General features: G+C 35.3%; 1 protein-coding gene across 1 annotated transcript in view; it reads right to left on the minus strand.

The window, feature by feature from the left end:
• Positions 1-15,610, minus strand: part of ALG13 (ALG13 UDP-N-acetylglucosaminyltransferase subunit) — a 64,793-nt gene that overhangs the window by 36,504 nt on the left and 12,679 nt on the right. Inside the window, 8 exon segments of the mRNA XM_031027289.2 lie at positions 2,051-2,123; positions 3,498-3,544; positions 4,271-4,321; positions 6,600-6,683; positions 7,238-7,414; positions 7,417-7,455; positions 7,457-7,581; positions 7,584-7,609. Of these exon segments, the coding sequence (XP_030883149.1) occupies positions 2,051-2,123; positions 3,498-3,544; positions 4,271-4,321; positions 6,600-6,683; positions 7,238-7,414; positions 7,417-7,455; positions 7,457-7,581; positions 7,584-7,609 (622 nt within the window).

Here is a 15,610-nt window from a genome sequence, read left to right on the forward strand (position 1 = left end):
CACATCCTTGCTTAAAAACTATGAATGAGTGTTTAGAGCAATTGTACTGAATGTCTGAAATTTACTTTAAAATACACCAGAGCGGCACCTGGGTGGCTCAGTCATTAAGCGTCTGCCTTCGGCTCAGGTCATGATCTCAGGGTCCTGGGGTCAAGCCCTGCATCGGGCTCCCTGCTCTGCGGGAAGCCTGCTTCTCCCTCTCCCACTCCCCCTGCTTGTGTTCCCTCTCTGGCTGTGTCTCTCTCTGTCAAATAAATAAAATCTTTTAAAAAAATAATAAATCTTTTTTTTTTTTTTTTAAAGATTTTATTTATTTATTCATGAGAGACAGAGACAGAGAGAGAGAGAGAAGCAGAGGGAGAAGCAGGCTCCCAAGGAGCAGGGAGCCCGATGCGGGACTCGATCCCAGGACCCTGGGATCATGACCTGAGCCGAAGGCAGACGCCCAACTGTCTGAGCCACCCAGGCGCCCCAAAAATAATAAATCTTTAAAAATAAAATACACCAGAAATTAAGATGGATTGATGAATGGATAGATGATAAAATAAGGATACTAAAAGTGGTGGGAATTAGAATGTTCACCATAAAATTCTTTTAGCTTTTCTGTATTTTTGAAAATCTTTATAATAAAATATTGGAAAAAAAACTACAACTATTCCGAAAAGCCAAATTCTTGGCATGGCCCACTCATTATGTAACTCTAGCCTATCTTTACAGCATTGGCCTCTCCCCTAACCAACTACTTGAGTCCGAAAGCGTCTGCTGCTTCCATGTCTTTGCACAACTCCTCTGAATAGATTGCCCTTCATACTTGTTGGACTCATTGTTTGATATTCCACTTAAATACCACTACCACCAGGAAACTTTCTAAACTCTCTCAAGCAGAGAGGACTTTTTCTTCTATGTTCTTTGTACATACTTCTATTATAAAACTTACCACTTCACTGTAAAATTAACTATTTGCATTGTCTGTCTTCATAGTCTGTTAGGCCCTTGGAGAACAAGTATGTTGTATTCATTTTGGTGTCCCCAAAGCCCAGTGAAGTACCTGATATTACAGGGGCTTAATGTTGCCAAACAAATTAGATGGCAGTACCACTGATAAAACAAGGTTCCCCAATTTATACTTATTTTCTAAGTTTTCTCTTGCATTCTACTCTATTCCTAATGCCACTTCCCTGGTTCAGGTCTTTTGTTGTCTAGATTACTTTAACATCCTAACAGTTCTCCCAGTGTCTAGTCTTGTCTTATGATCATCAAAATGTTGCCTGAATTATGGTCCACCATGTGAAACAAGACTTGCAAAACGCAATTACTGTATAGTCTATACTCACTAATCAAATAATCATGATAAAAGGCTTTTCTGAAAACTCTTTGGAAGAAAAATTTTATGCTGAAGAACAATCTGTTTAACTGCCAAGAGTTCTCAACCAACAAAACAACCTCCTACTATTTTCCAAGTACCTTACTAGGCAGTAATAGCACACTGTCCTGTCCTCAAGAAACTTTCAGAATGAGAGAAATAGACATGAAAACAAATACAATGTGATAAATACTGTAATTACTTGGGTGATGCTAGAGGAACACAAAGAGAGGAAATAACTCCAGGGGAGTTGGGAAAGTTTCAAAGGAATTAACATTTGAGATACAAAGGAAAAGAAAAAAGTATAAAAATTGGACTATCTGGAATCATGGTATACTAAAGTTGCAGGACAATGGAGATGAAAAGGAGGTTTGGGACCCTTTAAGGGACTAAATGCCTAACTTCCAAGTTTGAACCTTATCTTCTAGTCAACAAGGAGCCAATTATGGTTTTGTTTTTTTTTTTTTACCTATTACAGGAGTGCTAAGATCAGATCTGTTCAGAAGGGTGGCTAACAACACTGAAGATAACTGAATGGAGAGGAAAAGGCTAGTGACAGAGAAGCTTGGCATTTAGACCATGCTTTTTTTCCCATTAATTTGGTAACAAAGGATGATTTCTTACTATCTTGGTAAGCCAGTAGCATCAATTTATTTTATTTTAGTAAACATTCACTCATCTTCTTACCTTGTCTTCATAGCCATTATCTGTGACATAAGTTGGAGGCTTTCCGGGATAGCGATAAAGAATGAAATCCCGACTACATGGGTAGAAAACATAGGTGGTTGAAAAGAGATAATTTAGTATATGCAAGAGATAGTTATAAGAACAAGTATCTGGGCTTTTAAACTGTCACCTTATTCATACAAAATAATCTAAATGTTTAAGAGGCTAAATAATGTTAATTCAAAGTAGACAGCTAACTGCCCCTAAAGTTCTATGGATTTTTAAACTGTACCTTAATTTGGGGAAAGGAGGAGTAAAGATAGACTACCAACTGTACGTTGGCTCCCCACTTATTTAAAGCATGGGCTGGCAAATTTTACTTGGTAAAAGACCAGATAATAAGTGTTTCAGCTTTTACAGGCCATATGGTTTATTCAACTTTGACTTTGTAGCAAGAAAGCAGCCGCAGACCATGATAAACAAGTACACGTGACTGTTCTAATAAAACTTTACTTATGGACACTGAAATTTGAATTTCATAAAATTTTCACATGCCATGAAACATTATTCTACTTTTGATTTAACCATTTAAAAACTTCTTAAAAATTATTAGCTCGAGGGCCATAAATAGAAAGAAGGCCAATTTAAAAGCTGGCCCTTGACTTAAAAGCAACAACTGATTAGCTACCTGTCCAATGCCTCTTCTATACGACTTCTTGATGGATTTAGTGAGAAATGAGCAGGCAGCAAAACACTAACTTGAAGGAGTACCACAATGAGAGGGTTTGGACTCTACCATATATGCCATCTCACCATCCTAAAAATTGTGACGAGTCTTACATATAGAAATCAACTTCCTCAGATGAACAAGATTCCCACTAGCCTCTAACCTACATTATATAACTATTTTCAAAACTGCACAGCTTCCAGAAATGCCACTTTTGCTGTCTTAAAGACCAAAGTGATAGAGCAGTGTTTCTCAAAATGTTCCATTATCATCTCCTTAGAGAGCCTTTTTACTTTTCATAATTTCCCTCTGAAATTTTAATACCACAGATATACTGTGTATCTGTTTAGGTACCATAACCCTTTGAAGGACCACAAAGCACTGTAGTATCTAATTATCTTTTTGTCTTGAAGAACCAATTTCTACCCTCTTAGAAGCTGTATTGCCCCAGTGAAGACACATGCAAGAAGCACAAAGTTAAATATACAAGAATTCTAAGAAACATATTCTGATTTCCTACAGGAACACTAGCAGTTCTTAAGCCCTTTATTTCATTCAAATGGACACAAATGCTAGAGGCTCTCCACCTAAAAATTAACACCAATTAACTATGCTTAGACCTCTTCATTCTACATATCATTACATTAAATCCAAATTTCCCAAATTCTAAAGAGACTTGAAAAGAAACTTTACACACAATCACACATACACACTCAGTCTTTAAAAATAGATTTAACTTACTTATAAATTAGAGAAAGAGCTCTTATTTCCAGCTGGCCAGCACTTTCCTAAACATAAGTAGTACATAAACTTTTTAAAAACATTCTGTAGCTAGGATATAAAAGTTTCTGCAAGTTCAACATTGTTATTTTAGATGCTTAGCACTGTTTTAGATGAAGAATTTGTAGAACACACTATTAACTTGCTTTGAGGTTTGGGATATTGTGTTACTCATTAACATTCTGAAAAAAAAAATAGTCCTAAAGACCTTCTCAGTTACCTATTAAGTAACAAGGACAGGTAATATGATTTAAAAGGCACAATAAAAATGGAATTAATGTTAAGAATATGAAGTTAGCAGGGTACTTAGTAAATGCTAAGTCCAGAACTATGGAATTAATCATATAAATTATTTTTAATTAAATATGCGTTTATAGAGCTTACTTCTACATAAAAGGATAACTACAATTCAGGTGAACTTTTGAATAAAAAAATAATGACCTTCTAGTAACATTACTATCCCTCCTCCCCCATTAAAGTGAAAAGGCTTAGGCTTGTCCTGTTTGCAAACAGTCTATGGATGATAAAATTGTTGACACACAATTCTCAACATTCAACACACAACAATAGGTCAATTGCCAGCCTCTTAACTTTTGCAAGAACTATTTGATTCAACACAGCTGGCTACTTAAGAAAATAGGTTGCGTCTAACTAAAGAGACACAGATGAATGAATATTTAGGTTTACTATTCCATAATACTCTGAAAAGATTAAACCCCCATATTTGATCTTACCTTGGGATCTCCCAACCGTTCCAGGTATTTCTCAAAAGATCCCTCCACATACTTCAAAAATAAAACAAACTTGACTTAACCAAATACATAGCATTACTAAAATCTGATTATATTCTGCAATACTATCCTCCAATGGGTTTTTGTTCAGCTCAATAATTATGGTATTAAATTACTATTTTGCACAGCACCTCAAGAAGATTTGCACATACATAAAAGTTATGAGTGGAGAAAAGCTGGACTATAAAACTATCTTAGGAAATGGTCTGGCTGATCCACATACCAGTGCATTTCATCAAATGTAACACCTTGGAGTTTCTTTTGAAATGCCAATTTAAGTTAACTTGACAATTTTCATAAATTATGCAAGCCCAATAATTGTAAGGATTTTAAATCTGATAGACATGCATTTGCAAAGTTAAACTGAGGAACATTATTAGGGAATTTTATTAGTTTCAGAAAAGCCCAGGGCACAAGGGAACTTCTTGGGGTAAATCTTGATTGCAGTGGCGGTTGCATAACAATATGATTGCCAAAACTGAAAGTGCTAAACTTAAAATGGTGAATTTTATTGTGTGTAAAATATACCTCAATAAAAATAAAATTAAACTTGGGGAACAGAATATATGTCTAGTTCCATGTACATATATCACTGGACAAAGTTTTAATTTTTCTCAATCCCTTTTTTTTTATTTTTTTTATTTTTATTTTTTTTAAAGATTTTATTTATTTGAGAGAGAGAATGAGATAGAGCATGAGAGGGGGGAGGGTCAGAGGGAGAAGCAGACTCCCTGCTGAGCAGGGAGCCCGATGCGGGACTCGATCCCGGGACTCCAGGATCATGACCTGAGACGAAGGCAGTCGCTTAACCAACTGAGCCACCCAGGCGCCCTCTCAATCCCTTTTTAAACAGCTTAAGGTATAATTGACATACAACAAACTGCTCATATTTAAATGGCACAAATACATTTTGACATATGTATGCACCCAGGAAACCATCATGACAACTGTGATAGTGAGCAGATCCATCACACCCCTAAGTTTCCTTGTGTCCCTCTATAACTCTACTGACCCCCACGCAACCACTAATCTGCTTTCTATCACTAGAGACTGGCTTGTATTTTCTAGAGTTTTATATAAAGGAATCATACAGTATGTACTTTGGGGGAGGGTCTACCTTCTCTCCTTTGACGTAATTATTTTGAGATTTATCCATTTAAGTTTTAAAATTTTACACAAATCTTTGTTACTCAAAATGTGGTTACTATTACTGTATCATGAACAAGAGCAAGCATCACTTGGGAGTTTCGTTAAAATGCAGAAATCTCGGGCCCCAGCTCAGACCTACTGAATCAGAATCTGCACTTTAACAAGATCCCCAGGTGATCTGTATGCACAAAAATACTTGAGATGCACTGTTTTACATCATGGTCTTGCATTTGAAGTAATTTCATGAATAATCCTTTCCCCAGATGTTGTAAAGACTGTAATTAACTCCTAGGTAATAAGCTTTAAAGTCAAGAAGCCTTCACATAGTTTTAAAATTCACTGAAACCTGTTGAGAAAATTAAGAGTAAACTTCGAACAGCAGGCAAATACCCATCATATACAGTCAGAAGAAAACAAATAGTACTGGAAAGGCTAAGAATTTTTTTTTTTTAAAGTCACACAAAAGGGCACACTACAAATCAAACCTTGATAAAACCTCATTCCACTAACAAGAATTCAAATATTTCCAAGTACTCAAAGATGTCTTCTAGAAGTTGTTTTAAAGCCAATTAGTGGCAGAGCACCAATTACCAATTCGTCACATGAAGATAAATGTTTAGAACCTAATTTGTTTTCTTACAATTAGGTTTTATAAGATTCTTCATATCGGCTGAAGATCATTGTGTACAGAATTAAGAATACAAAGGGGTTTCCCATTTATACATACTTGGAAGTATACATTTAAAAATATTAACATAGCCAAACTTTGTGAACTATGATTACTTGGTTCAAGAAAACAGTGGTATGGATAATACAGAACAGTAGTCAAAATGTAACTTTTTAGGGCTTGCCAGATTATGGGCAGTTATGTGGGAAGTAGAAAGTAGTGGGAAGGATACAGATGAAGTTTTTTCCTTAACTTTTAATTGGAGAACAGAACAATCTTATTCTGGAGGTGGTCCAGAAGCATGCTAGCTAGGGGGAAGACAGCTGAAAATTAAGTATTTGCTATTGAGAGGAGATTGCAGGACATAATTTTCATTATGTAGATGGCTCAAAATTCATTTCCCATTTGCTACACACTCTACTAACATCTCTACCTTGCGTTATGTATTCTACTTACAGACTCAAAAGTTTGTTGATTTTCTCTCATATATGAGACACAAGCCTTCCTGATTTCCAAATGATGGACCTGGCTGCAAAACAACTAAAAAGAAGAGAAAGACCAGCTGTCAACAGTCATTTGAAATAGCTTTTAAATTAAAATGATGAACTGGGCACTGAGTCCCCCTTATTTGAAACATATGTAGGAAATTAAGTCCTGACCTTACTAAAATCTTTTTTCCATCTTTACTGGGGTTGGAAGAGATGGTTCTGTCTTACCACCCCCACCCTTTTTCTAGTTCTTATGGGCACAACCTATAAATTTTTCCTTAGGCACTAAATTTAGAAAAGTAGGGGCTGTTTATAAAGGATCAAGATTCATTTCAAAGTTTTCTGTAATTCCATTCTTATCTTACATTCCAAACTGGCATTTGGAAAACAGAAAAAGACAGCAAAGGCACAGCAATATATCTGGACTCATCAGCAAAGGCATACACCAAGCTAGTAAGTGGCAGACAGGCCTGGATATCTTTACTAGAAAAGAGAAAAGGGATTTTTTTTTTTCTGGTGGGCTCCAGGTCTTCTAGCTCCAGTACCATGCCATGTGTCAAACCCTGAAAACTCAGTATAGGGAAGATATATTTGTTATCCTTTTACCTGCTCCGAAATAGCCCGAAAGAGGCAAGAGGCATCCTTGGCAGTCAGCTTTCGAAACAGCCCTAAGCTGCCTAAATATTCATCCATTGATGCCTCATTCAGAGACTTCTGGCCGCAGTACTTTTTCCATCCTTTATGCATTTTGCCAGGGGTGGAGGTGGGGAAGGGGAGAAAGGAACACAAATGTGGCAAGAAGGAAAAAGCAGGACGCAGGTAGGAATGGGTAGCAGTGACAAGGGCTTGCTTATGCAGGTATCCGGAAAGCAGCCCAAAGTCTAGGGATGAGAAGGCAGTTGGAGTCAGCGCTGCAGAATCTTGGCACTTCTCAGGAGCAGAAGCAAAGGGCTGGCTTGCCCGGGACAAGTCGGGACCCTGTGAAAAGAAGAGGAAAGCCGATGCTCCTAGGAATAGAGAACTGGACTTGAGAAGACTTGGGAGAAGGCACTTGGGGGAGCTACCTTGTTGGGGAAGGATGGGATTAATGCAATCAGCCCAAGGTTGAGAGAAATATGCACAAGCAGCTGAGCTTTGGGACCAAAAAGAAGCCGAGTTTGCAGTTAACTCAGGGCAACTGCTGCACGAGGCTGCAATGGGACTGCAACAAGACTCAGGTGTATATGATGCAGCCTGGCCCACATTATATCACTTTAAGATTTTTGCCCCAAATTTTCAACTACAGTCTCTGCCCAAGTTCCCTGCTCCCCTCATAATTTCATGGAGATGAGAGGAAAAAATTATAAACCTAATTATTACTGAACTTCTGTATTAAGATCTTCAAAAACTAAGAAAGTCAGAGGCTGGGGGCGCCCTTGATCTATAGGGGCTAAGATCACAGTTCAAGCAAAATAAAGTGCCAAAGCAGTTGCCTGGTTATTTCAGGTAAGGGGTTTTAAGTAATTTCATTTGGTTCTCCTAGGTAATAATAACTCTCTGCTAGGATCACAGAAACTAAATCCATTAACTATACTAGAAAACAGATACAATTCTTGACTAATATCCCCAAATTATTGTATAGCATTAACAAAAAGAGAAAATGCAAAAAGGGTTTCTTAAAAACTGGAAACAATGAAAGTTTAAACTGAAGCAGCATAAAAGAAAATGTCTTACCCACAAACTTTCTAACAGACTACGTTTAAAATGCTATGGCACAGCATTAGAGCTGTTGAACATGAGAGTATTTCCATGTATTATTAGGACAATTTTCTGGAAAAACTACTCTGGATTCTAAGAAAACCAAAATAAATACAGCTGTATTTGTAAGGTTCAAAAACAGGACTGATCACTTGCATTACTTGATTCCACTGTCAAGTGTCTCCTTTTTATTTAAATGCCACAATCAAGTTCCTTTCTTAAGTGTTAAACAGATCCAAAGTTGGCTTTGGAGAAGCTGCAAAATTAAGCTGCTTTGAAAATTGTTTTTCTTGTATCTGTGGATCCAGTAGCTATCATGACTGCCCTGCCTATAGAAAAAGTATCGATAATAAAATAATTTAGGAATGAAATAAAAGCATGGTAAAAAATAAAATCTTGACTTCCTTTAGCCTATCAATTTGAAATTACCGTAATTAATTTCTTTTTTAAGGAAACCAGAACACTAGGGAAATTATGCCTTTTGAAAAAGTCCTGAAACATGGTTTGGGAAGAGGGATCACCATCTTTTTCTAAGGCCACAAATTCACTGAGAAAAATTAAAGGTTATAACGAAAAAGTTAACTCACTTTTGGCAGTTTTTACTTTGAGGGAAAAAATGCCAATTCTTCATATTTATTGCTACTGAAACTAAAAATAAAGTACATAAAACTTCAATTAATACTAATCTACATACTTCATTTTGATGAAGGGAATAAAAGGGAAAACGGAGAGGAAAAAGAACTAGAAAAGTAATACAAGAAAGAGCAGTAAACAAAAATTAGAGACAAGAAGACAAAAAGATGAAAGAAAGAAGAAAAAGAAAAAAAGAGGAAAGAGAAGTACACAGAAAGACCAACACAAATATGGTTAATGGATTACTGACAAAGGTTCAAGAGTAGTTCAACAAAGACAGTATTTTCATCAAATGGTGCTGTACAATGGCATTCATATATAAAAAAATGATCTTTAGCCTATACCTCCCATCTTATACAATAATTAAAATGGATCAAAGGCCTATATGTAGACCAAAATTTCAAAACTTTTGGAAGAAAGCATAGGAGAAAATCTTCAAGACCTTGAGTCAGGCAAAGAGTTCTTAGATATAGCAAAATGAGTAATTGGACTTTATCAAAATTAAAAACTTTTGCTCTGCAAATGTCACCGTTAGAAAATGAAAATGCAAGCCACAGATTGGAAAAAAATATATCCCATCTGACTAAAGAGCTTTGTATCAAAAGTATAAAAAGAATTCTCAAAAGTCAACAGTAAAAAAACACAACTAAAAAATTGCCCAAATGATTTGACTACACATTTTACCAAAGATATAGGAATGGCTAATAAGCTAAAAAGATGTTCATCACTAGTCATTAGGAAAATGCAAATTAAAACCATTATGAAATATAAATACAACCTACTAGAATGGCTATAATAAATACAGACAGTAACAAGTGTTAGCAAGGATGTGGAGAAACTGAAACCTAAGTAAAAGAAGGTAGGTGCAAAAGGGGTTTGATTCCAAAAGATATAGGATCCCATTTATATGAAATATACCAAAAAGGCAAATCTATAGAGATAGAAAGCAGATTAGTGGCTGCCTGGGGTTGGGGTATAAGTATGTATTAACTGCAAACAAGCACAAAGGATCTTTTCTGGTGTGGTAAAAAATGTTCTAAAACCGTGATGTTTGCAACATTTCTGTACATTCACTAAAATTACTGTACACTTAAAAGTGGTGATTTTTAACAGCTTTTCAGTTAATATACCATGCAATTCAAAGTGTACATTTCAATTACTTTTAGTACATTTACAGAGTTGTCATCCATTGGCACAATCAATTTTAGAACATTCTCATTACATTCAAATGAAACCACACCCATAACCAACCTAATCCCCCACTGTCCATCAACTCCAGGTAACCACCAATCTACTGTCTCTATATTTACCTATTCTAGACATTTCAATAAATGGAATCATACAATATATGGTCCTGGGCAACTGACTTCTTTCACTTAGCAGGAGGCTTTAAAGGTTCACCCATGGGCAGCTCTTTCTGCCCATGGGTCCTCTCCCTGTACTTTAATAAAACCACTTTTTTGCACTAGAAACAAATTTAAAAAAAAAAGGTTCACCCATGTTGTTGTAGCATGTATCAATATTTCAATCCTATAGTTAAACTATATTTTACTTATCCATTCATCAATTAGTAGACATTTGAGTTGTTCCCACTTTTTGGCTTTTTATGACTAATGCTGTTATAAACATTCATGTGCAAGTTTTTGTTTGGACATGTTTCTATTCTTTTGGATAATACCTAGGAATGGAGGTGCTGGATCTATGTTTAACCATTTGAGCAACTGTCAAGACTGTCCTCCACAGCAGCTGCACCATTCCACATTCTCATCGGTAGTGTATGAGGGCTCCCATTTTTCCACATCCTATCCATAATTACTGTCCATCTCTTGACTATAGCCCATCTAGTGGGTATCAAGTGGTACCTCACTGTGGTTTTGTTTTGCATTTTCCTGATGGCTAACAATGCTGAAAACCTTTCATGTGTCTAATGGTCATCTGTATATCTTTAATGAGATATCATTACATACATTTTAAAATGACTAAATTTTTTTAAAAAAACTGACAACAGCAAGTGTTGACAAGGACATGAATCAACTGGAACTCTCATATGTTGCTGGTATGAATAAAATAGTACAGCCACTCTTAAAAAATTGTTTAGTAGTTTCTATAAAGTTAACCAGAGTTGCCACATAACTCAGCAATTCCACTTCTAGTTATCTACCCAAGAGAAATGAAAACTTCAGCTCACACAATAACCTGTACATGAATGTTTATAGCAGCTTTATTCATAATCATGATCCCCCCCCAAACTAGAAACAATCCAAACATCCTTCAATTGGTAAATGAACTGGCACATCCATACAACAGAATACTGCTCAGTAATAAAAAATGAGGTATGATACACAAAAGAACATGCATGAATCTCAAATGAATTGTATTCAGTAAAAAGATTCAAAAGGCTAGATACTGTGTAACTGCATTTATGACAAACTGGGAAAGATAAAACTTATAGAAAGGGAAAACAGATCAGTTGCTGCCAGTAGTTAGGGTTATAGAAAAGCCTTACTGCAAACGGATGGAAGAAAGGGGATGTATGGGGGTGATGTATTTTGTATCTTGATGGTGGTAGTGGTTACACAATTATATGTTTGTCAAAATTTACAGAACTATACAAGAAAAATGCTGATTTTGCTGTATTTAAACTGAAAAATAAATTTTAAAAAAAGCAGCAGAAAGAATTTAGAGTTGAGGAACTCACAGAATGGACAAGATTGAAGAGAAAAAAAAACAAGAAAATCAGAGGATCACTACTGGATAGCCAACATCTAACACAGGAGGCCCCCAAAAAGATAAAAGTGGAGGGGAAGAAATGATTATGATAATGATGAAAAGAAAATTCTAGCACTGCAGGATAGGAGTACCTATATTTAGATCGAAAGGGTCCATGAAGTAGCCAGAACAATAAAAGCAAAAAAGATGATCAGCAATGCACACACCATTTCTGAAGTCAGGGATAAAGACTCTAAAGCTTTCAGAGATGAAAACTGGGTCATATACAACTTCTCAACAGAATAACTAGTAGCTAGAAAAAAATAAAGTTCCTTATGTGAGGGAAAACTATTTCCAACCTTGAACTCTATACCAAGCTACCAATCAGATGGGAGTAGAAGCGTTTCCAAACATGAAAGATTAAAAAACTTACCATCCTTTCTCAGAAAGCTATGAAGGATATTTGAAACCAAAATAAATAAGTTAAACCACAAAAGGGGGGGGCAGAGAGTCCTAGAAACAGAAGATTCAATGTAAGAGAAGCAAAAGGAATTTCTAGGATAAGGGTGAAGGGGAAATCCCAGGACAGACATTCAGCAGGACTACAGATCAATGACCAGTTCACCTAAAAGGGGATAGAACTCCAGCACAGACATTTCAAAAATAAATAATAATGAAAGTTAAAGATAACCTATTTAAACATACTAGGAAAGATGTATACCTCTGTTGGAGAGCTTGAGAATATTTTTATAGAAAATCAAGCAAATGAAAACATTAAAAATGAGGTAAACAGAAATAGGAATGTAATCAATGAATACTGACTACATGACTCAGATGTGAATACTGTACTTAAGTAATCACGTCAACACTGAAAACAGATCTCACAAGAACTAAATTATTTTTTTTCAACTTAAATACCATCTATAGACTTCCTACTGTGGAAGAGGAATATAAAGCCTCCTCCTCCATACTAGCAAGTGTATAGATGATATTTAAATTAAAAAATGAAAACAAGTTTAAACATATCCACTTATAAAACAAAGGTAATATGGCCAACTACAGAAAGCAGATCACAGATGGGAAGAAGTGGGACATGGAACTGTTTGATACACCTTGTAGAACTAGTTAATATTTTATACTATTTATGTGTATTATCTTAAGATATAACAAAAATTTAAAAAAATACTAAGTGAAGAAGTAATAGCATAATAAACTGGGAAAATAAATGAAAAATAGAATTTTATAGCTACAGTACCTCCTATTTTACAAATGAAGAAACAAGTTTCAAATATTATGAAATTTGTCCAAGTTTTCACATCCTATCAATAACAGTACAAGGACTATATATTGTCTGATTATTGTAAAGAGGAACCATATATCAAAAAAGAAATGATGAACAAAGGCTCAGAGGTGGTTAAGTACAGGTTACATTCCCCAAATCAGTACAATAGGACTTTTTAAAAAAACCTGCGGGATAATAGACTTCATCCTGTGTGTAATAGCCATTTCATATTATTTAATATTGTCCTTCAAAGTATCTATTGCACTTGAAATCCCAATTGGCTTACTATTCTTCTACAGCAAACTACTCCAAATCCTGTAAACCTCTAGAACAGAGAAAGGGCTCCATAAAACAAATTACCCCATGCCCAGAGATTCTGATTCAGCAGGTATAGGGTGGGTCCTGAGAATGTGCATTTCTAACAAGTTCTCCGATGACAGCTGATGCTGCTGGTCCAGGAACTTTGAGAACTAGCGTTCTCAATCAATGCTGTTTCACAAGTTCTTAGTAAGTGTCTCTAAAGAGTTTCAGGGTGAAAATTTCAGCAAATACTGCACACTATAATCCAATCTTTGAGGTTCACAATGTCCATTAGCAATATTAAAGGCTCTAAGGAATGCTAAAGTTACCTGCTTAACTTTGATCTGGCCTTTTCCATAGGGGAATCTTTTACAAAGACTTTCCAAATCTTTCTGAAGATTTAGGAAAAGCCAGATCAAAGTTAGGCAGGGAACTTTAGCGTTCAAGTTAACAAGTTTTTAATGCACAATAGCTACTGCTTTTAAATTGTTTCAAAGTTTGAAAAATGTTTCTGTACAAATTTTTTGTCATCTATACCTAAGGTTACTGGGATAATTACATAAGATACTGAATGTTAAGTGCTTAGCACAAAAGTGCTTAAATATTGATTGCTGTTAGCTGCTACCTTACAAAACAATTCACTAAGAAATTCTTAGTGAACAGAACAATTTCAACTAAATTCTACTGGAAATCAAACCAAAGTTCAAATATAGCTCCCCAGAGGAGCTTTCCCCAACACTGATAAAGCTTCTTTCACTTCTGAAAATGGAAAGAAAAATAATTGCCTTAAACTTTTAGGCACTGTACTCTGGGTACAGATTAAAATGAAACAGACTGAAGAAAATCCAAATAACTTAAAATAATTAACATTGTTTGACTTATTATAAAACTGATGTGCTTTTATAATTACTACTTTCTATATTAAAATTTAACCTGCAAATGTGACTTGTTTTAATTGCTAGAATTGTCTTATTTCTTCACTGATCAAATAGGATCATGAATACTAATAGTTTTAGTTCTGAGGTAACACTTCTTCATATTTCAACTAATTAAATGAGGTACATGCCTGAAAATTTTTTTAAAGCATACATTATCTGTGACAGAGAAGGTTTAGTTGTAAAGGTATATAGGACATGACACTTCTGAGTTACTATTTTAGTTTGAGAGGCAACATGGTACCATGAAAAAAGTATTATGAACCTGGTTATGCTACTTTCTCTGAGTCAGTTTCCTCATCTATAAAAGGAAGGAGGTATGGTGCATGTTTAAGCTCTCTTTCAGGTCTAAGGAACTGTGAGGAACTGTGATTCAATGGTGGATAACAGATTTGCCCTCCCTTTAGATGGTCAAATTTGTGATCAACATTAACCATAAAAACAGCTTGTAGGAGGATTAACCTATTATCCCGGCAAATCATGGGGTTGACTGGCCCACATAAAAATGAGTAAATCTTACCTTACAGATGAAATAAACAGACCTAGATTTTTGAAGGCAACAAAATTTATAACCATGTGTGGTGATGGATATTAACTGTGGTAATCATTTTGCAATATATACATGTATCTGATTATGTCAAATACATTAAACTTTTACAATGTTATGTCAATTTTATCTAAAACTGCAAAAAATAAAAATGACAATGACATGTATGTAAAGATTTGTGGAAAACTGCTGAAAGGCAATCAGTATTAAAAAAACTCATTTATTTCACTTATTTTTAGTACCAAAATAACATGGAGCCAATTGGGGTATATAACTCAACCCTACAGGACCTATTTTTAAGGTTTTTCATTACTTAAAAATATAATGGTAAACATTCTGAAACATTTTTAACAGCACCCTGGAAATAGAACCTGTTGCTTCTTTTCATAGTAGACATTTAAACAAAATGAACAAAGCAAAATTCATGAAGGAAGGGAACACAATGGTTCCAAAACAAAATTTGGCCATTGGATCCTATTCAACCTCCCTCCTCTTAAAGCTTTAGGAAAGAGACAATAAAGAACTGATTTCCCAGAGTAGTGATCCTTCAGATAAGCAAAATAAAAGAAACATTACCAAGAGCCACTTGCTTTCATTTCCTTCTCTTCCCCACTTCCATCTGAAGCACTCTAATATAGATTAGGGGAAAAAAGGAAAGTAATGCTTTGTTTAAAAATGCATCCTAATGGCACAGAAATGCTAAGGGTTGGTTTTTTATTCAAGATACTTACAGTGTCTGAACAGTCTACCAACATACAGGGGATTGAAGGAAAGGAGAATACAGACCAGAACACTCTTGTTTTGATGCACTCACTTAAGCTTCTAAATAATCTTTA

This window comes from Leptonychotes weddellii, chromosome X (assembly GCF_054177405.1).
Source record: "Leptonychotes weddellii isolate Sample4059 chromosome X, ASM5417740v2, whole genome shotgun sequence".
NCBI lineage: Eukaryota > Metazoa > Chordata > Mammalia > Carnivora > Phocidae > Leptonychotes > Leptonychotes weddellii.